Here is a 22103-nt window from a genome sequence, read left to right as displayed (position 1 = left end):
CCCCCCCCCAACTTTCCTTTCACTTATTTCTCCTCCTCCTTTTGTCTCCTCTTCATCAGTAATTCATATCCTATTGGCAACGAAAGCATTGGAAGTGGAGATGCTGGTCTAATTCTATAAATGTTAGGGTCAGAATAGTCATGACTTCCAGGAAATCTGTGATGAAGTTAAATCAGTATTATTGGTACTGGGACTCTGGCTTGGCTCTTCCTAATTAATGTTTTTCACTTCTAAATCACCTTTCTGACTAATTTCTCATTACCTGTAACAGGTATAAAAAAATGGAATATTTGTGAATTTATGGAAGTTTGAACTTTTACATTCTTATGGGAAAGGCAGTTATGTATCAAATTACAACAATAAAGGTTTGGGGATCAACTCTCCATGACTCCCAGGATTTTTTCTGGCTTTTATTGCTTCTTTCACCTTTGGCTATCATTTTTCTGTGTGAAAAATGCTAGTGTATCCTTGTTTGGCGTCCACATTAAACTGTAAGTCCCCATACATCTGACTGGTTAAGGCAGTCCAAATGTCAGAAAAAAGCAAGGACACCTTACTTCCAATGGGACAATGTTTATTAAAGCACTTTTCAAAAAAACTTACACACACATTTTTATTTCAAGATTAAGAATATGAGTACAAGCTGTCATAACAGATCTGCAATTCTACCATGTTCATAAATTTTCATTATTAGCGGTGCCGTGTGGATTTTAACTCAAATTCCGCACATTCAGTCTTATTTCACGTGTATGAATGAGGATTCTCCACACTGCAGGACTCCACTAAACAGAATTAGGGTACACTCTAAGAAATAACTGTCCACCATTATCTTAAACACTGTTAAGGAATATTTTAAAAACCTAACAGTCCATACTACATCATAGTCTTCCTGTATTTCTATAAAACCAAATCTTTCCCTTTCTGATGCACAACAACAACACTTCACAACAGACGAAAGCTATAATCTATTTTCCAAGACCACATTTTACGTGAAAAAACACATTGTTATTTATAAAATGAGTGACATTGGTAAACAACAGGGTTTTGGGTGCAAAATTTATAAAGTAAGTATATGATAATCTCAAAGTGATTACTCGTGTGATTCGACAATATTTGCCTCAAAAGTGTATGAATAACAGCACACAAATGAGTATGAATAATGGCACACTTGGAGAATTACACACTAAAATATGAACATACTGTACCTCTTCATCAAAAGAAAGAAAGTTAAAGGTGACAATTTTGGAATGTTACTGACAATTTTTGTATCACCAAAATACAGAGGAGTCAGTGCAATTATGTGGATGAGGAGTCACAGTTCACCTGATTATTATACATAGTGACAATGTGGCACAGATCATCATCAATCGAGGGAGAGATGTGCACCTCTAACACACATTAACTATGAAGACCCCTAAAATTGCCACTCGGGGCAGACACACTTTGTTAGGGTATAAGTTCTTACCAGCCAAAATTACAAAAATTCAAAAACTAAAACAATGAAAAATTCCAGGGTTTTCCTAGATGAAAAAAATTCCCAGGATTTTCCTGGATCTCCCAGTAGTTCCAGGTCTTATGCACCCTGGTACAACATATTTATTAAAGAAGTACGGAGAGCAATCTACAACCCAATTATTTGTGAAATTATTCTCAGTTCCCACCGATGTCACAAGACAGAAATTGTAAACATGTTGTTATATAACATTTTATATTTGTCACTAAATTAATTATTCCACTTGATGAATAAAATCACTTCCAGTACTGATGTAACCTGACTAACAAAATTACTTAATTTTTACTATTATGAATTACAATCATGTGGTACAGTACCTGCAGAGTATTGTTTTCCGATTCACCCAGTAGGAATGCTACTCTTATAGCACTAGCTTTTTCAGTAACAACAGGTGCAGATGCCCATGTCTGCCTGATTGCTGATCGAGCTTCAAAGTTACCAACAGCTGAGCACACAACAATGAGGAGGAATAGCTTTTCACTACATATATCTGGCTGAGGAATAATTGCTGTCAAATTCTCTGGCAGCACATACAGCTTCAAATCTCTGCTTGTATTTAGAGACCAGCCCGGAATGTTTACTGTAATCAAATGGTATTGCATATGAGTTACATAAAACAGAAATGAGTGCAACAAACATTTTCAGGAAATCCATCATATATCAGCTCCTTACAGCACACAAGGAGCACAAAAGCATTCTTTATTACATGGAACAAAATTCTGAACATACTCATGGGACCAATAACAAATTGCATAAAAAGGGGGATATGTCGGATGTCAACAACTACCGCCCAATCTCTCTTCTGACAGCTCTATCAAAAATTTTTGAGAAAGTAATGTATTCAAGAGTAGCCTCCCATATTTGTAAAAATAAAGTACTAACAAAATGTCAGTTTGGTTTTCAGAAAGGCTTTTCAACAGAAAATGCTATATATGCTTTCACTGATCAAATATTAAATGCTCTGAATAACCGGACATCACCCATTGGTATTTTTTGTGATCTCTCAAAGGCCTTTGATTGTGTAAATCATGGAATTCTTTTAGATAAGCTAAATCATTATGGTTTGAGTGGGGCAGTGCACAAATGGTTTAATTCATACTTAACTGGAAGAATGCAGAAAGTTGAAATAAGTGGTTCGTGTAATGTTAAAACAGCTGATTCCTCAAACTGGGGTGCTATCAAGCACGGGGTCCCACAGGGTTCGGTCTTAGGTCCTTTACTGTTCTTGATATACATTAATGACTTACCATTCCACATTGATGAAGATGCAAAGTTAGTTCTTTTTGCTGATGATACAAGTATAGTAATAACATCCAAAAACCAAGAACTAAGTGATGTAATTGTAAATGATGTTTTTCACAAAATTATTAAGTGGTTCTCAGCAAACGGACTCTCTTTAAATTTTGATAAAACACAGTATATACAGTTCCGTACAGTAAATGGCACAACTCCAGTAATAAATATAGAATTTGAACAGAAGTCTGTAGCTAAGGTAGAATTTTCAAAATTTTTAGGTGTGTCCATTGATGAGAGGTTAAACTGGAAGCAACACATTGATGGTCTGCTGAAACGTCTGAGTTCAGCTACGTATGCTATTAGGGTTATTGCAAATTTTGGTGATAAGAATCTCAGTAAATTAGCTTACTATGCCTACTTTCATTCACTGCTTTCGTATGGCATCATATTCTGGGGTAATTCATCGTTGAGCAGAAAAGTATTCATTGCACAAAAACGTGTAATCAGAATAATTGCTGGAGCCCACCCACGGTCATCCTGCAGACATCTATTTAAGGATCTAGGGATCCTCACAGTAACCTCACAGTATATATATTCCCTTATGAAATTTGTTGATAATAATCCAACCCAATTCAAAAGTAATAGCAGTGTGCATACCTATAACACCAGGAGAAAGGATGATCTTCACTATGCAGGGTTAAATCTGACTTTGGCACAGAAAGGGGTAAATTATGCTGCCACAAAAGTCTTTGGGCACCTACCAAACAGCATCAAAAGCCTGACAGATAGCCAACTAACATTTAAAAATAAATTAAAAGAATTTCTAGATGACAACTCCTCCTACTCATTGGCTGAATTTTTAGATATAAAGTAAAAAAAAAAAAAACTTAATCATTAGTGTCATGCAATATTTTGTGTAATGTAATTTCTTGTACAGACATCTTTTATTAACCTGACACGTTCCACATCATTACGAAGTGTCGTATTCATGATCTATGGAACAAGTATTAATCTAATCTAATCTTTAAAAAATCACACACTTATTTACCTTATCTTGGGCTTCCATTACACAGATTCTCCTGGGGTACTAATTAAAAAAAGTGTACAAAATATTCTTAGCCTTACTTCCATATCAAATACAAAAACTCTACCTTTCAACAACTTCTACCAATGCCATTGACACTGTCAGATGCAACTGATTGTCATGGCTGCAAACATCATCTCCTTTCACAACCCAAGTTGACCTATAACTGGTTGTAAAAGTCAAGGTGAGATTATGTTGCTACTTGTGATGCAGGGATGCAAGTAATTTCACCAAATCTATTTTAATGCAAATATTTTCCCTGTTCCCTATTTAGCCTTCCAGCATTTAGTTCTTGTTTCCATGGGTTTATTAGTCACACATACAGTATATTGCCACAGATTTTCAAGTTATTAAATTAATTTTCAAGTATACGGTGTTACAAGAAGATGCATTATATTTCTTAAAACTATATTTGCTTCCCAAATGAAGATAAAAGCTTTGCCTAAATTTGAACTTGTTCATAGTACTACAAAGCTTTTATTTACTAACGAACCATCAGATTCTATGAGGCTATATCTTCTGCATGCAACACATACAATCTTGGGGTACTTTTTAGAAGTACATTTAGAATCATAGATTCCATTTAACTATCACAAATGTTCAATGTGCACTCCATTGGATGCATGACAAACATTCATATGCTAGTCAAACTCATTCCATGCTATTGGAAGTATTCCTGGAGTTACTGCATTCCCTCCTATTGCAATGTAGCATCACAATTAATCCAAAGTTGCTGGAAAGGGAGGCACATACAATGGATGGATAAAAATTTGGAAATTCATACTTGAACACAGCCGACCGGAGTGGCCGAGCGGCTCTAGGTGCTACAGTCTGGAAACGCGAAACCGCTACGGTCGCAGGTTCGAATCCTGCCTCGGTCATGGATGTGTGTGATGTCCTTAGGTTAGTTAGGTTTAAGTAGTTCTAAGTTCTAGGAGACTGATGACTTCAGAAGTCAAGTCCCATAGTGCTCAGAGCCATTTGAACAAACATGCATATGACATGCAAGCCTGCTGGTTGTGCTGTTTTATTTGAGCAGAACTTGTTGGTGCTAAGTGAATTACAACATGGGCAAACAGCTGGTGATTGTATAATGAGCATCTTCCATAACTAATGTAGACAAAGCTTTTGGTGTTTCAAGATGCACCATATCAAAGATTTTAACACATGCAAGGAAAGTGGAAAAGAAGTGGAAAATCATCATTTACTAAGTCACAATACCGATGAAAGTATGTGCTGAGTGATCGTGATGACAAATAAGATGATGACAGCTGCAAAAGTCAGTGTAGAACTGAATGTCACACTCGTGAACCCTGTGAGCAACAAAACAAGACGAAGGGAGGACTAAGAGCAGGGAATTGCAAGGTGAGCTGGAATGCTATAACCGTTCATCAGTGATGCAAATACCCATAACATGACAATGTGGTGTTGAACCCATAAAACCTGTAATATGGAGCAATAGAAGAAAGTCACTTGGCCAGGTGGGTGTTGTTTCACACTGTTTCCAACTACTGGCTGAGTTTACATTCCAAGAGAGAAATATGTCAGGGTTCAGTGATGAATTGGGCAGCCATTCCATGGGTCCCATAGTCACTCTGCAAAGTTACATTACTGCCAAGCATTAAGTTACCTCTTTGGCCAATCAGGTCCATCCAATGGTACAATCTTTGTTCCCTAATGGTGATGATGGGTTCAAAGATAACAGAGCCCCTGTTCACACAATTCACATTGTCCAGAACTGGTTCTGTGAGCATGAGCATGAGCACAAGAATGAGTTTTCTCGTCTCCCCTGGCCACTACAGTCACCAGACCTCAATAATACTGAGCCTTTGTAATCTACTTTGGAGAGAAGAGCATGTGATCGCTATCCACCGCCATCTCCGTTACCTGAACTTGTCACTATTCTGCTGGAAGACTAGTGTAAGATTCCCTTGAAAACTATACGGGGCATGTATTTCGCCATTGGGAGACAACTGAAAGCTGTTTTGAATGCCAGAGGGTTTCCTATACCTTACTAGGTCTGGCAATGCATTGTGTTTTTGGTGTTTCCATATTTTTGCCCATCCTATGTACACAGAGTCTTTAAAAAAAAAAAGCTCTCAAGATCCTTCACTGAGGCACTTACTGTTAAGAAGTGTTGTTACATGCAGGTGTTAGAATGGTGGCGCTTCATCCCACTGTAATATGGAATTTTCAGCATATTCTCACAATTCTGCTAAAAGCTGAATCCCCAACATATTCAGGTAAGTGATTCCTGTAATTGTCTTTTCCACGAAAATGAATGTGGCATAAATTATTTCTCAGGAAATGGTGTAAAACCCTGTTAACGGGTTTCTCTCATGCTCAACTACAGAATGTAGCTCCTGCGTTCACCATATTATTATGATGTGGTCGTTCGCTTTCCCATTTAAACAGAACATAGCTTCATCACTGAGCACTAAACATGAAAGGAAATTTATATCTTCTGTCTACACATGCAGAATGAATTAAAATAAACTCTACATATTGTTTATCATCTTCATAAAGGGCTTGTAGGAACTGAATCCTGCACAGTTTGAAACAAAAACATTGTCGCAAAACACACACATGAGGAATGGCTCATGCTTGGCTGGTAAAATGAGTAGACTTCTGTAGACTAGGTGCAAAACTGTTTTGAACGCACACAGAGGATTTCCCTTACATAAACAACCAGTGTCTTAAAACAGCTGGTATCATCATCACATGTTTTGAGCTGTAGGTGGTGCAAGGCAGTATTCTCAATGAAAATAAGTCCTAACTGCACTGCAACTGTTGAAATGGAAAATGTGAAACACCTTCACTTGCTGTATTATCACCATCTTAAATTAATACATGTTGGTAAATGAGTGAACTAGCTGCACCAGGGAGACACCAAGTGGCAACCACATGAAACAGCAACTTACAAAGAGCACCAACAAAAACTTTTAATTTCAGTGCATAAGTTAAAATTTGCACCAACTTAATGTAGAAGACAGTCTTGTGAAATTGGATGAATCTCCTCTTAAAAACATCCTGTATGTATGGGCACATGATGAACCCATATGAAAACATAACAATACTCAGTTTAATAACACAAGTAGGGATGTATTACTTTTTCATACACAAGTACAAATTTCTACATAACAGAAGAAACCTTTTTGAATCATTTTAAAAATTAGGCATTTTATATCATTGGGTAAGTGATCAAAGATTTTGGTACCAGCATTATTCACCCCCTTTCAGCTAAAGATAGTTTTAATAAAAAGTAATGATGGTCTCTTTTTTTCTGGCACTATAATTATGGATGTCTTAAATCTCATACTTCTTTCTAAACCCCAACGGAATACTTATAACAACTTTTGTGAGATAAAATATGTACTGTGATGCAATGTGTTCCTCAAACAAGTGTCTACAAGGTGATCGTGTGTAAGCACCACGAATTATTCTCTTGGCACCCTTCTGTGCAAAGAAAGTGTTCTCCTTAAAATATAGTTGTGCCAGAAAATAATTCCAGTTTTAAATCTCATTTATATGTATAATTTAAAGTTTTGAAGATTCTGTCTTATTAATTCTTGCCTCCGTGTTAACTGGGTACTCTACCATTTGAAGTGCAGGACTGAATATGCATTTTTTGTTTAATAAAGAAAGAGATAATTTGGAGAAAAACAGTCAATAATAATTCTTTTACATGCATTGCTTTAATCTCTTCTGCTACTCTAGGTTTGTTGGATGCTATTATGATACCTGCGTCATCTGCAAAAGGAAACTAATTCTGCTTCATATGTATTACATTGAGGATCATTTACATACATCAGGATTGAAAGCTGGCCTAATACTGAACTTTGCGTAACTCCTTTAATGGTTTCTGCCTAGTCAGAAAAATCTCTCTTCTCTACATTTGTTAAATTCATAACCAGAACTATCTTCCTTCTCTTTACAAGTAGAGTCACTGGCCACCACATGAAGGTAATAATGCTGGTATTCCTACATGAAAAAAGAATCTTAATACTTGGGATATATTTTGGTCATAAACATAATTTAATTCTTGTGCTAAGAGACCACTGTTTTCCCAAATTTTTGTATTTAACGTGCACTCAGTCTTCTGTGCAGCACTTTGACATGAAATGTTTCATCTCTAGGAAACTATCCATTGTCTCTCCAATATCACTTGTGCTGATGCCCTCACATGGGATATTGTAAATTCCAGGAACTCTTGACATGAGAACATCTTTCAACGAGTACAGTGTCTATTTAGCCTTCTTAAGCAGTGATAAAATAACCTGAACCATTATCTTCCCAGGTTCAGCCAATGTTGTTAAGTACATAGCTTACAAAAGTGAGTACTCCTATAGGTGGATAATTTTTTATTGAATTAATGTCACGTGCTCTCAAAAATTCAGAAACCCAAAGTCTATACTGTATCTACTAAAGCCTTAATTTTGGGATGCTCTTCAAGCGACCACTTATGGAATTCAGGTATTCTCTGTTACAGATTATCTGGATGTATCAAAGTATCTAAAACCACTCTTTTCTGGGCCAGAGGAAAGCTCTGCACTCTTGAGTTAAATGTCTGCAAGCACTGGCTACATACCGGTAGTACTGAGGAGCACATTAAGTTCAGTTCAAATCCCTAAAAATAATGGCTTTCTTCTGTCTCCAAATGTGAACTTGGTGTTAAAGTGCATATTTTAAAACATTACCAACAGTTATTTGGACCCACAGTTGACCATTTTGAATATCTCTCTCAGGTATTAAATGACACGATAAAACTAACAAAGGTATGGTCAGCACAGATGTGGTGGTGGTGGTGGTGGTGGTGGTGGTGGTTTTTCTTTGTGTGTGAGTGCATATTTTACTCTAGCTTGAAAATGATTACTCCAAAAACTAGCAAGTTTCTTTCTTTTTGGGTGTGCCTATTGATTACTAAATGTTTCTGCCCTTCAGTGAGTGGGCTCCTTTGATCCAAAACTTACTGGTACTTTCCTATAACATTTATACTCTAATTTTTTTTTTATTGGAAAAAAATCTCTAGTGCAAAAACTCTCTTTCTTACTCAGTCTAATTCCATGTACTCTCCATCCTCAGTGCTAAAGTGGGAAAAGTTCTTTTAACGTTATCACTCTGCTGGTGACCTGACCAGCCGGGATGTGCTTTTTAGATGGTTTCCCCACATCCAGCTAGGTGAATACAGAGCTGGTTGCCATGTTCCACCTAAATTACACACTACGCAAACATTCTCACACTTGAATATGAGATTTACTCCAGACAGACAAGTGAGGTACACAGATTCTGTCCTGGGGAGTGTGGTGGTGAGGAATAGCATCATGTTGGTCATTAACATTACTTCAACCCATATAACAATGTGGACCTCATAGAGAAATGGCCACAGGCATGGAATAAGAAGAAGAAAAAAGATTCAACACAGTATGATTACTCCAGTCTAATAATGCAATCTTTTTCATGGTCCAGGATCTCATACACATGTAACTTAAAACATACCTTCATTCCTCTGACTGACAGTGTTTACTACCTAAGCTATTGCATTGTTTGTCCTGGAGTAACACCAAACAAATCTCAAAGAATGACTTTTATGACAGTTTCACTGGTTTGTCTGAACGTTCAGTATTTTGCATTCAAGTGGGCAGAGGCTATGTATAATACATGACACATTACGAACACTATCTACAGCTTCTTTATTTTTTATTAATCCAGCCTCACAACTCTCTGGACGAACAGGCTTTGTCCGAACCCTCTTTTTTGTATGCTATTCACCTTTAAACATACGATTAAAATGCTTGTGTTTACACTGGAAATAAAAACGTTACTGTCACAACACACAACAATCAACAGAAAAAACAAGGAACATCATGCTATTGTTGTTGTCGTCTTCAGTCCAAACACTGGTTTGATGCAGCTCTACATGCTACTCTACCCTGTGCAAGTCTCTTCATCTCCGAGTAACTACTGCAACCTACAACCTTCAGAACCTGCTTACCATATTCATATTCATCTCTTGTTCTCCCACTACAATTTTACCCCCCCCCCCCCCCCCCCCCCCTCTTGCACACACTTTCCTCCAGTACCAATTTGGTGACTGCTTGATGTCTCAGAACATGTCCTACAAACCTATTCCCTTTCTTCCAGTCAGGTAGTACCACAGAGTTCTTTTCCTCCTAATTCTATACACTACCTTCTCAGAACTCATGTGATCTACTCATCTAAAATTCAGCATTTTTCTGTAGCACCAATTTCAAACACTTCTACTCTCTTCTTATCTAATATGTTTATCATCCATGTTTCCCTTTCAAATATGACTAAACTACATAAAAATACTTTCAGGAAAAACTTCCTAATACTTAAATCCATAATTGATGACAATAGATTTCTCTTCTTCAGGAATGCTTTTTTGCCATTGGCAGTCTACATTTTATAACCTCTCTACTTCGATCATCATCAGTTATTTTCCTGCCAAAGTAACAAAACTCACCTAATTTAAATGTTTAATTCCCTCAGCATCACCTGATTTCATTTGACTACATTCCAGTACCTGTGTTTTGCATTTTTTATCATCATCTTATATCCTCCTTTCAAGACACTGTCAACTCCATTCAGCTGCTCCTCCAAGTCCTTTGCTGTCTCTGACAGAATTCCAATGTCCTTGGCAAACCTGGAAGTTTTTATTTCTTCTCCTTGAACTGTAATTCCCACTCCAAATTTTTCTTTGCTTTCCTTCACTGCTTGCTCACTGTACAGATTGAATAACATCAGGGACATGCCACATCCCTGTATCACTCCCTCCACAACCACCACTTCCCTGTCATGCTCCTTCACTCTTACAACTGCCATCTGGTTTCTGTACAAGTTGTAAACATCCTTTTGCTCCCTGTACTTTACCCCTGCTGCCTTCAGAATTTCAAAGAGAATATTCCAGTCAATGATGTCAAAAGCTTCCTCTAAGTCTACAAATGCTATAAACGTAGATTTGCCTTTCCTTAACATATCTTCTGTGAGAAGTCGTAGGGTCAATGTTGCCTCACATGTTCCTATATTTCTCCAGAATCCAAACTGATCCTCCTTGAGGTCTGATTCTATCAGTTTTTTCATCCTTCGGTACAGAATTTGTGTTAGTATTTTACAACCATGACTTCTTAAAATGACAGTTCTTCGGAATTGGAATTATTATATTCTCCTAGAAATTTGATGGTATTTCGCCGGTCTCATACATCTTGCACACCAGATGGAAGTGTTTTGTCATGGCTGGTTCTGCCAAGGCAACCAATAGCTCTTAAGGAATGTCATCTCTCCCGGGCCTTGTTTTGACTTAGGTTTTTCAGTGCTCTGTCAAATTCTTCCTGCAACACGAAATCTCACCCCTCATCTTCATTTACATCCTCTTTTAGTTCTATAATAATGCCCTCACAAGTTAATCTCCCTTGTATAGACCTCCTATATACTCCTTTCTCATTTCAGCTTTCCCTTCTTTGCTTAGGCCTGATTTTCCATTTGAACTCTTGATATTCACACAGCTGCTTCTCTTTTCTTCAAAGGCCTCTAAATTTCCTGTAGGTGGTATCTATCTTTTCCTTAGTGATATATGTTTATAAATCTTCACATTTGTCCATTAGGCCATTCCAGCTAGACCATTTTGCACTTCCTAAAAACCTTACTTTTTAGAAGTTTGTATTCCCTTTCATCTGCTTCATTTTCTGCATTTTTATATTTTCTCCTTTCATCAGTTAAATACTTGGGTTATCCAAGGATTTCCACTAGGCCTTGTCTTTTGAGCTATTTGCTACAAGGAACGCACAACCACAAAAGTTTCATATTAAACGAGCATGTGGAATGCTAACCAACAGATGGAAACACCATTCTCAGCTCACAATCTATCATCTATAAAGTTATTTTAATTGCACTGTATCAGTAATTATATACAAGTATCTTCTGTGTTAGTCCAATCACACACCGCAACTTTACTTGTATTTACCCATAGATGAAACAGTAAATGAAAATTTTATTCTGTCATGAAGGAGATGATTGGTTTGAACACTGCAGTGCTTTACTAGACATGAACCTATTTTGAGATGGTGTGCCATTGCTTTCCTTCAACCTTCAAACAGACTGACCCAGCCACTTAACCTACACACAAAAGGAAACTAAGGTGTTATTCTAATAGATGCAGTCTATTGGATGGAGCCAACAGAGATTCCAGAATTTTGGATGACTCTTGGGAAGTGTGGTTGGTAAAGTATAGTTTTCACACTATAGTTTTTAAAGTGTATGTGTTCCCTACTTCTTGCTTTATATCTGCTAGAAGCTTGAAAAATAATGTTTGTATTAAGGTACTTGCTTGTTTTCCGAACTTCAAACAGTAACAGGTTATATGTGGTAACTGCAAGTTGCAGCAAATGAGGTTATAAAGAGGGACAGTGTAAAAATACTGTCACAAGCGGTTGGTTGGTTGGTTTAAAAGATGAGGAAAGGGACCAAACTGCTAGGTCATCAGTCCCTTGTTCCAAATAAAACAATGCCACAAGGGTGAGAATAAAACAAGCGAGACTGACAACACGAAACGAAGAGAAAGGAAAAACCACAAGAATGACGGAAGAGCAACAAACACTTAAATGGAGAAAAGCGGAGAAGAAAACCACAGAAATGCAAAAAACAGGTAGAAGAAATTAAAACAACAAAACAGATTACCATGGCTGGCTGACCATGAGAATAAAAAGGAGAAGCCAACCACTCTGCAACACATTAAAACCTCCACCCTAAAAGCACTAGGATGGAGGACACAGAGGGAGAAAGGACATGTGCTAAAATTTAGATCAAATGATAAAGCATACCCTCACAAATAAAATGTAAAACTAAATCAACCTGACATCCGAAGATTTCATCGCAGCGTAGTCAAAGTGGGACAGTGCACCAGAATATGGGCCACTGTTAAATGGGTGTCGCACCCGACAATGAGGTGGGTCTTCACGGCACAGGAGGTAGCCGTTGGTCGCCCATGCATGACCAATGTAGAACCACAGAGTCTCTGCTAGAGGCCAGCAAGGAGGGCTGCCACACATTCGTAGTCTCCTTAATGGCACGCAGTTTGTTGTTCATACTGAGACCATGCCATCCCCTCTCCCACAGCTGAAAAGTCTGGCAGCATAAAAACAAACACACGTCAGTTATTGGAGTGCTGATCTCCATAAGCAGTTTTCATTCGTGTAGCCTGTTTAGCCAGCCTGTCAGCAAGTTCGTTGCCTGGGATTCTGACATGTCCTAGGGTCCACACAAACACCGCTGAACAACCGACTGTTCCAGGGCATAGATGGACTCCTGGATGGTCACTACCAATGGATGACGAGGGTAGAACTGGTCGATAGCTTGTAGGCTGCTCAAGGAGTCAGTACACAGAAGAAACGACTCCCCAGGGCATGAACAGATGCGCTCAAGAGCACAAGATATAGCCACTAGCTCTGCAGCGAAAATACTGCAATCATTGGGCAAGGAATGCTGTTCAATATGTCCTCCATGGACGCATGTGAAGCCAATGTGACCATCAGCCATTGAGCCGTCAGTGTAAACTATTTCATGGCCTTGGTACATGTCACGAATCGAGAGGAAGTGACAGCGGAGTCCTTTGGGCCATGTGAAAGGTCCAGGTGCAGCTGCAGCCTAGGTGTACACCACAGAGGTGTACCCAAATTGACCTCATGTATAGGTGGTAAAGGCAAAGACTCCAGATCACATGGAAGGGATTGGACGTGAACTGCAATTTTAAGCCCTGATCTGGGCTGTCAATGCGGGAGATGAACTGCTATCGGTGGGAAAAGGGGATGGTAATTTCAATGTGCCGGAGAACTACAAAAGTGTGCAACGTAACTGGCGAGCAGCTGTGCACGCCTGATGTGCAACGGAGGGACTTCAGCTTCCGCCAGGATGTTGGTCACTGGACTCGTCCTAAAAACTCCCTTCGCTAGGCGAATGCCACAGTGGTGCACTGGGTCAAGTAAACACAATGTTGAGGGCACCGCCAAATCATAAACCACACTCCCATAGTTAAGGCGGGATTGAACAAGGGCTCTATAGCGTAGAGCGATCTGCACCGCAGTTGGTGTCGCTCAGGCTGCGGAGGGCATTGAGGTGCTGCCAGCACTTCCACTTAAGCTGACAAAGGTGCAGGAAGCCAAGTAAATTGGGCACCGAAAACCAGTCCTAAAAATTGACATGTTTCCGCTAGAGTGAGAGGATCGTCAGTAAGGTAAAGATCTGGTTACAGATGCATGGTACGATGCCGACAGAACTCCATAATACAAGACTTTGGGGCCAAAAACTGGGAGCCGATGACTGCACCTTGTTAATGGCTCCCTGTAGGTGCCACTCAGCAACACCAGTACTGGTGGAGCAGTACGAAATGCAGAAGTCGTCTGCATACAGAGAGGGTGAGACAGACAGCCCTACAGCTGCTGCTAGATCATAATGGCAACTAAAAATAGAGATACACTCAATGCAGAAACCCGCAGGACCCCATTCTCCTGGATATGGAAGGGAGGGGGGGGGGGGGGCTACAGGGGGCACCAACTTGGAAATGGAAAGTACGAAGCAACAGGAAATTCTGGATAAAAATCGCCTTGGAGACCCCCCCCTTGTATAATGTGGAAAGGATATGATGTCGCCAGGTGGCGTAATACGCTTTTCGTAAATCATAAAAGACGACAACAAGGTTTTGGTGCCTGTAACAGGCTGTTTGGATGGCAGACTCGAGGGACACAAGATTATGAGTGGTAGAGCGACCCAGGCGGAAACCGCCCTGGCACGGAGCCAATAGGCCACGTGACTCCATGACCTGACCCAACCCAAACATGAACACACCATATGTTCTAGCAGCTTACAAAGAATGTTGGTGAGGCTGATAGGCCGATAGATATCCACATCAACCTGGTTTTTGACATGTTTGAGCACTTATATGATGGCGCTCTCCCGCTAGTGCAATGGAAAGACGCCATCACATCAGATCCGGTTGAAGATCACAAGGAGATGTCGCTTCTAGTCAGACAAGGGATGTTTCATCATCTGACTGTGGATCCCATCAGGCCCAGGAGCTGTGTCAGGGCAATGTGCAAGAGCACTGAGGAGTTCCCACTCTGTAAATGGGGCGTTATAGGGTTCACAGTGGCAGGTACTGAACGAGAGGACTTTCCCTTCCATCCACCTTTTGAGAGTGCGAAAGGCTGGGGGGGGGGGGGGGGGGGGGGGGGGGGAGGGGGGGTAATTCTCCAATGCAGGCGTGAGCATAGTGCTCAGCAAAATGCTCGGCAATAATTGCGTTTGCGTCAGTAGATAACACGCCATTTATCTTAACACCAGGAACACCTGCTGAGGTCTGGTACCCAAAAACTTGTTCGATCTTTGCCCAGACTTGGGAAGGTGACGAATGGCACCCAATGGTCGAGAAGTATCTCTCCCAACACTTCTGTTTCCATCGTTTGATAATCTGGCAAACGTGGGCACGGAGCCATTTAAAGGCTATGAGGTGCTCCAGGGAAGTGTGCAGCTTATGCTGCCGTAGATCTCGCCAATGCTCCTTCATTGCCTCAGTGACTTCCGGCAACCACCAAGGGACTGTCTTTCACCGGGAGCACACTAAAGAATGAGGGATTGGATTTTCCACCGCAGTTACCTACTCAACCACCACATTGATGTTACCATGTCGGGGAGATTGAATGTTGACAGCAGAAATGAAGGCTTCCCAGTCTGTCTTGTTTAAAGCCCATCTGTGCAAGTGTCTGTGAGCCTGAAGCTGGGGCAGCCACAAGAAGATGGGGAATGGTCACTTCCACACAGGTCGTCATATCCTCTCCAGTGGATAGTTGGGAGAAGGCCAGGACTGCAAACCGTGAGATCAATGCCGAATATGTGCCATGTGCCAGACTGAAGTGTGTGTGTGTGTGGGGGGGGGGGGGGGGGGGGCACCTGTATTTAAGAGGCAGAGGTTGAGTTGTGACAGTGAATTTTCGACTTCTCTGCCTTGGCCAGTAAGCACGGTGCCACCCACAAGGGGTTACGAGTGTTAAAATCTGCCAAAATAGGAAAGATTTAGAGAGTTGATTAATCAGTGCAGCCAATGCGTTCAGGGGTACTGCACCATCTGGAGGAAGATATACATTGCGGACAGTTATTTTCTGTGTTGTCCTTATCCTGACAGCCACAGCTTCAAGAGTGGTTTGAAGGGGCACAGCTTCACTGCATACTAAATTCAGGACATAGACACAAGCTCCACCTGACACACTATTATAGCCACTATTGTTCTTGTAATATCCCCTATAGCCGTGGAGGGCAGGGATCTGCATTTCTGGGAACCAGGTTTCCTGAAGGGCAATGCAGAAAGCAAGTGTAAAGCTTAAGAGTTGCCATAGCTCAGCCAGATGGTGGAAAAAACCGCCGCAATTCCACTGGGAGATGACATTATCGTGAGGCTGGAAAGGCATGAAGCACGCAAGGAGGCAGGTTACGCCTCAGAGGCACCTGCTGTCACCTATGGAGTAGTTGAAGCCATTTCTATAGTGGATGAGGCATCAATGAGATCCAAGTCCACAGGGGATGCTAAGATCCCCACTGCATCCTTAGATGCAGAATTGATAGGGAGTGGTGATGATGTGGCCACCAGAGGGTCCTGTTGCTTAGCAAACTACTACTTAGTTTGCTTGCTCTCTCGCTTCTGTTTAGGGGCTTGCTGGGAAGATTTCCCCAAAGCAGCTTCAGGCAGGAAAACCGTGAAGCTCTTCATCCAGCAGCTTTTGGCTCCTTGAGCCACTGGCGAGTGTCTGCCATGGCATTAGTGGAGACCTTGGGAGAAAGGGTCCCAAGGAACCCCTTCCGCATGAGAGGAAGGCCTTGCTCCTGAAGTAGGTGCTTTGGGAACAACGGAGGAATATTTGCCCCTTACCACCAAGGGAGCGGATGTATTATGGTGGCTCAGAGGGCCGACTGTTCATGGCACAGAGAGCGGAACCACTGACACTTGGGACAGAGATGACGACGTAGCTGCAGAATATGTCAATGTCAACAGAATGGGGTGTAATCTTTCAAATTTACGTTTAGCCCCCGTGTAAGTCTACCAGTCCAGGGTCTTGTACTCCATGGTTTTCGGCTCCTTTTAGGGTACTGATCAGTCTGGCGAGCAGGGGAGTTTATGCAAGTGGGAGGTGGCGCACATGGAGTATCTGGGTGCAGTGGATGTCCGTAGTCTCAAAATGTGGTGCTGGAAGTGCAGCAGGAAGGCATGTGCCCAAACTTCCAGCCCTTAAAGCACCGCATATGGGGAGGAATGTAAGGTTTGTCACAGAGGTAAACCATCAAATTGACCTTTTCAGGCAATTAATCATCCCCAAAGGCCAAGATGAAGGCACCGGTAGCAACCCTGTTGTCTTTGGGTCCCCTGTAAATGCACCAAATGAAATGATCACCCCACCATTCTAAATTGGCACAGAGCTCATCGTCAAAGTGCAAGAGGAGATTGTCATGGAAAATAATCCCCTGGACCATGTTGAGCCATTTATGGGGAGTGACAGAAACAGGAATATCACCCAGCTTGTCACAGTCGAATAATGCTCGGTATTGGACTGGGGATGCTGTCTAAATCAAGAATGCCACAGTCGAATAATGCTCGGTATTGGACTGGGGATGCTGTCTAAATCAAGAATGCCCCGTTTCACATCTTGGACAGCACTGGCACTTCTCCAAACTTATCCTTAAGGTGTTCCATGAAAAACTGTGGCTTTGTAGGTAGAAAGGAGTTCCCATCAGTTCTGCTATAGACTAAAAACCGAGGTGAATATGGCTCTCTCCGTTCTGTAGCTCTACGCTCCTCCCACAGTGTAGCGAGGGAGGGAAATGATTTAGGGTCGTACCTGTTGGCGTTGTATTTGATCTTGCCCTTCTGAGAGACTGCTGGTGCTGTACAGTCACCAGCAAGATATGAATGAGTCCGCTTCATTGCAAGTCATCCACCCTGATGCCACCCACTTTGATCGAGAGAGAGAGAGAGAGAGAGAGAGAGAGAGAGAGAGAGAGAGAGAGAGAGAGAGAGCATCAAACATCGACCCCCATAATTCAAGAGGTGATAGAATATGTTGAAGAGCTTTACCAATGTTTGGCACCAATCTCCACAACCAGTCGAATGTGCTAGGAAGAGTGGACTCTGCCAATACAGATTTATGCCATCACCCTCAACCGACAACCCAGCATCCAACCAATACAGGTACAATCAACTCCTCTGCCAAATAAAATGTCCCAGAGAAGAAAAGACGTTTGGCAGATGGAGGACAACATAAGGGTCTGTTTGCACTGTCGATGCCCTGGACAGATTGTGCGCTACTGCTTGAGAAAGGTGGTGATTTTTGGATGGCTGTGATAATCTAGCTGTTGAGTGCCCTATATAAACCACCACCACCACCACTATGCCACAAGATATCATCCATCACAACATTGATATTCATGCCAGACAGCTAAAGGTGATTATGGTCAACATGCAGGACGAAGTCCACTGCTGTATACCGCAGAAGATGGCGCTCCCTAACACAAAGGAGCCATTTCCCATCGCTGTACAGAGGTACCATCTGCTGCCTAGTTATGACTTCAGGAAAACTAAAATAAGGTGACCATTTATGGAAGTGAGGCCATCACCAATGCAAAAACGTAATGGATTATAGTCACCAAAATGTCAAGAAATCTCACTGATATCATCAATGATCAGTCTATTTGGGCACTAGTCAATGCAGGGGCTTCCTTTCCTGTGATGTCAGATGCTTATGATTATTATCTAAAGAACACTATGTTCCATCATACAAAAGTGATTGTACTGATAATCAAAAATGCAAGTACATCCACCTGATGGGAACATGTATTGCAAGAATAACTATCAATGACAGAGCACTGCTCTTCACATTTGTCATTTTAACAGAATGTAGTTATGATCTTCTTCTCTTATGAGACTTTTGCAGGCATCACAAGTGATCATAGATTGTGGAAGAGATCCAGAACGTCGAAGCTATTCCAACAGCCACACATAATAAAGATTGCTCTTGGCAGTTGTTTGCCATTTAAGACACTTATCCTGCCATCATAAACTAGATGCATTCCAGTCATCGGTCAAGATGATCAGTTAAATTGTGCAGCTTTTGCCAATTGAAAAATGCTACTCTATTAAGGCTCACATAAGAAATATAGTTGCTTATGATGATCATAAGCATGGTAAGTGTGGTAAATGGTCAAGGAGAACTTTTGATCAATTACTGTCAAAGCAGCCCCAAACTCATCCCTGAAGGTGTGTGCACAGGGACAGCCAAACCAGTCCAGGAAAGGAAGATTAGTGTCATGGGCAAAGAATCTTGCTTTGATATCACTACAGACAATGTAGGGAAGGAATCTACTATTGAACTGCCAATAGGATCTAGCCTGAATCTGAGTAATGTCAGTGAGTGATAGCCATTCTGCATTAATGTATGGATGCTTTCAATTCTGGAGAGGAGAAAAGCCAGATCAAGTGGCCCACGGTAAAACACAATATCAACATTGGGATTATCTACCAATTATCCAGCAATCATATAGTGTCACCACCTGAATGATGGAAAAACCAGAAGGGAATGGGTAAGATGCCGTAAGACGACATCTTTCAACCTTCTCAGAATCCTTGGTCCTCCCTTGTGGTCCTGTGAAGCAGGACGACAGCAATGGCATCTCTGTTTGAACTATGGACAACTGAACAAAATCACTAAGAAAAATATCTATCCATTGCCCCGCATGGATAACACCCTCAACTGCTTAAAGGAGCAAAGTATATAATCTATGGACATTACTGATAAATAGAGGTTGACAACACTGGCAGCCTCTATGGGTTCAAAGTTTTTGTAAACCCTCATTGCTACTGCAGTGGAGGCCGAGTCGCCACTGTTGTTACGATACGGCAAGTTTGTGAGTTCATGAAACAGCTTCTGGTGCAGTACGCTGCTACAACAATTTCTCCCTGATCCTATTACATAGCTATGCCCCAGGGTCAGGTAACAGGATAGGAGAACACAGGTCTACAACACTCCAACACATTAGGAACAAAGTCACACAAATGAGTTAAAAAGATTTACTTATCTTCGTGACTTGTCGAATAACGAAGTCTGCAACATTGCATATTATATAACACAAAAAAGGCTCTCAAAGGCTAAGAGCAAATAATTGTAGGTAAGCTTCACAGTACATACAGGGTGTTTCAAAAATGACCGGTATATTTGAAACGGCAATAAAAATTAAACGAGCAGCGATAGAAATACACCGTTTGTTGCAATATGCTTGGGACAACAGTTCATTCTCAGGCGGACAAACTTTCGAAATTACAGTAGTTACAATTTTCAACTACAGATGGCGCTGCAAGTGATGTGAAAGATATAGAAGACAACGCAGTCTGTGGGTGCGCCATTCTGTACGTAGTCTTTCTGCTGTAAGCGTGTGCTGTTCACAACGTGCAAGTGTGCTGTGGACAACATGGTTTATTCCTTAGAACAGAGGATTTTTCTGGTGTTGGAATTCCACCGCCTAGAACACAGTGTTGTTGCAACAAGATGAAGTTTTCAATGGAGATTTAATGTAACCAAACGACCGAAAAGCGATACAATAAAGGATCTGTTTGAAAAATTTCAATGGACTGGGAAAGTGATGGATGAACGTGCTGGAAAGGTAGGGCGACCGCGTACGGCAACCACAGAGGGCAACGCGCAGCTAGTGCAGCAGGTGATCCAACAGCGGCCTCAGGTTTCCGTTCGCCGTGTTGCAGCTGTGGTCCAAATGACGCCAACATCCACGTATCGTCTCATGCGCCAGAGTTTACACCTCTATCCATACAAAATTCAAACGCGGCAGCGCCACTACCATTGCTGCACGAGAGACATTCGCTAACGATATAGTGCACAGGATTGATGACGGCGATATGCATGTGGGCAGCATTTGGTTTACTGACGAAGCTTATTTTTACCTGGACGGCTTCGTCAATAAACAGAACTGGCACATATGGGGAACCGAAAAGCCCCATGTTGCAGTCCCATCGTCCCTGCATCCTCAAAAAGTACTGATCTGGGCCGCCATTTCTTCCAAAGGAATCTTTGGCCCATTTTTCAGATCCGAAACGATTACTGCATCACGCTATCTGGACATTCTTCGTGAATTTGTGGTGGTACAAACTGCCTTAGGCGACACTGCGAACACCTCGTGGTTTGTGCAAGATGGTGCCCGGCCATATCGCACGGCCGACGTCTTTAATTTCCTGAATGAATATTTCGATGATCGTGTGATTGCTTTGGGCTATCCGAAACATACAGGAGGCGGCGTGGATTGGCCTCCCTATTCGCCAGACATGAACCCCTGTGACTTCTTTCTGTGGGGACACTTGAAAGACCAGGTGTACCGCCAGAATCCAGAAACAACTGAACAGCTGAAGCAGTACATCTCATCTGCATGTGAAGCCATTCCGCCAGACATGTTGTCAAAGGTTTCGGGTAATTTCATTCAGAGACTATGCCATATTATTGCTACGCATGGTGGATATGTGGAAAATATCGTACTATAGAGTTTCCCAGACCGCAGCGCCATCTGTTGTTGACAATTGTAACTACTGTAATTTCGAAAGTTTGTCTGCCTGAAAATGTACTGTTGTCCCAAGCATATTGCAACAAACGGTGTATTTCTATCGCTGCTCGTTTAGTTTTTATTGCCGTTTCAAATATACCGGTCATTTTTGAAACACCCTGTAGCAAATGCAATTTACAACTGTCTGTTCACTTCTAACAGTTCACTAAATGACGTTCCCTGTCTAATTCAGCCCTGGACAATGGTCTGTAGCCCAGTGAGCATGAGCTGCTCTTCTATCTTCTTCCAAGTAGGCTTCTGTATGTTGTCATGTGGTCATTAGCGGATTGCACTCAGTCAGAAATTGGCTGAGGCAAAGTCAATGTCTTCTTCCTTAGCACCACCTGTGGCACTGGTGGAACTTGCGCAAGTGGCACTGGCATCAGCTCACATCTTTGTGCCTGTGGAGCTTTAGCCCTGGCTGTGTTGTGTCTTGTTCAGATGACACAGCAGGAGTTACACAGTCTGGACTGTTTGACTTTCCAGCCACCATCGAATGTATGAAGGACAATCTGATTCGACACCTTAAGTGAACGATATATCTTTGCTATATGAATGATGCCATCTTTTTTCAAAGACATCTGAAGAACACTTTAAATGCCTGACAAAGATGTT

The 22103-nt window shown here is 41.4% G+C and overlaps 1 protein-coding gene across 2 annotated transcripts in view; it reads right to left on the bottom strand.

Moving 5' to 3' along the window:
- The window catches only part of LOC126297804 (beta-1,3-galactosyltransferase 1-like), a 92660-nt gene that overhangs the window by 43630 nt on the left and 26927 nt on the right, over positions 1-22103 (bottom strand). For both annotated transcript variants that reach the window (XM_049989009.1, XM_049989008.1), the window contains exon 3: positions 1831-2093. In XM_049989009.1, the coding sequence (XP_049844966.1) occupies positions 1831-2093 (263 nt within the window). The remainder of the gene's footprint in view (positions 1-1830; positions 2094-22103) is intronic.

This window comes from Schistocerca gregaria, chromosome X, assembly GCF_023897955.1.
Source record: "Schistocerca gregaria isolate iqSchGreg1 chromosome X, iqSchGreg1.2, whole genome shotgun sequence".
Taxonomy (NCBI): domain Eukaryota; kingdom Metazoa; phylum Arthropoda; class Insecta; order Orthoptera; family Acrididae; genus Schistocerca; species Schistocerca gregaria.
Note: the sequence above shows the minus strand (reverse complement) of the source record. Positions and strands in the feature narration are given on the sequence as shown.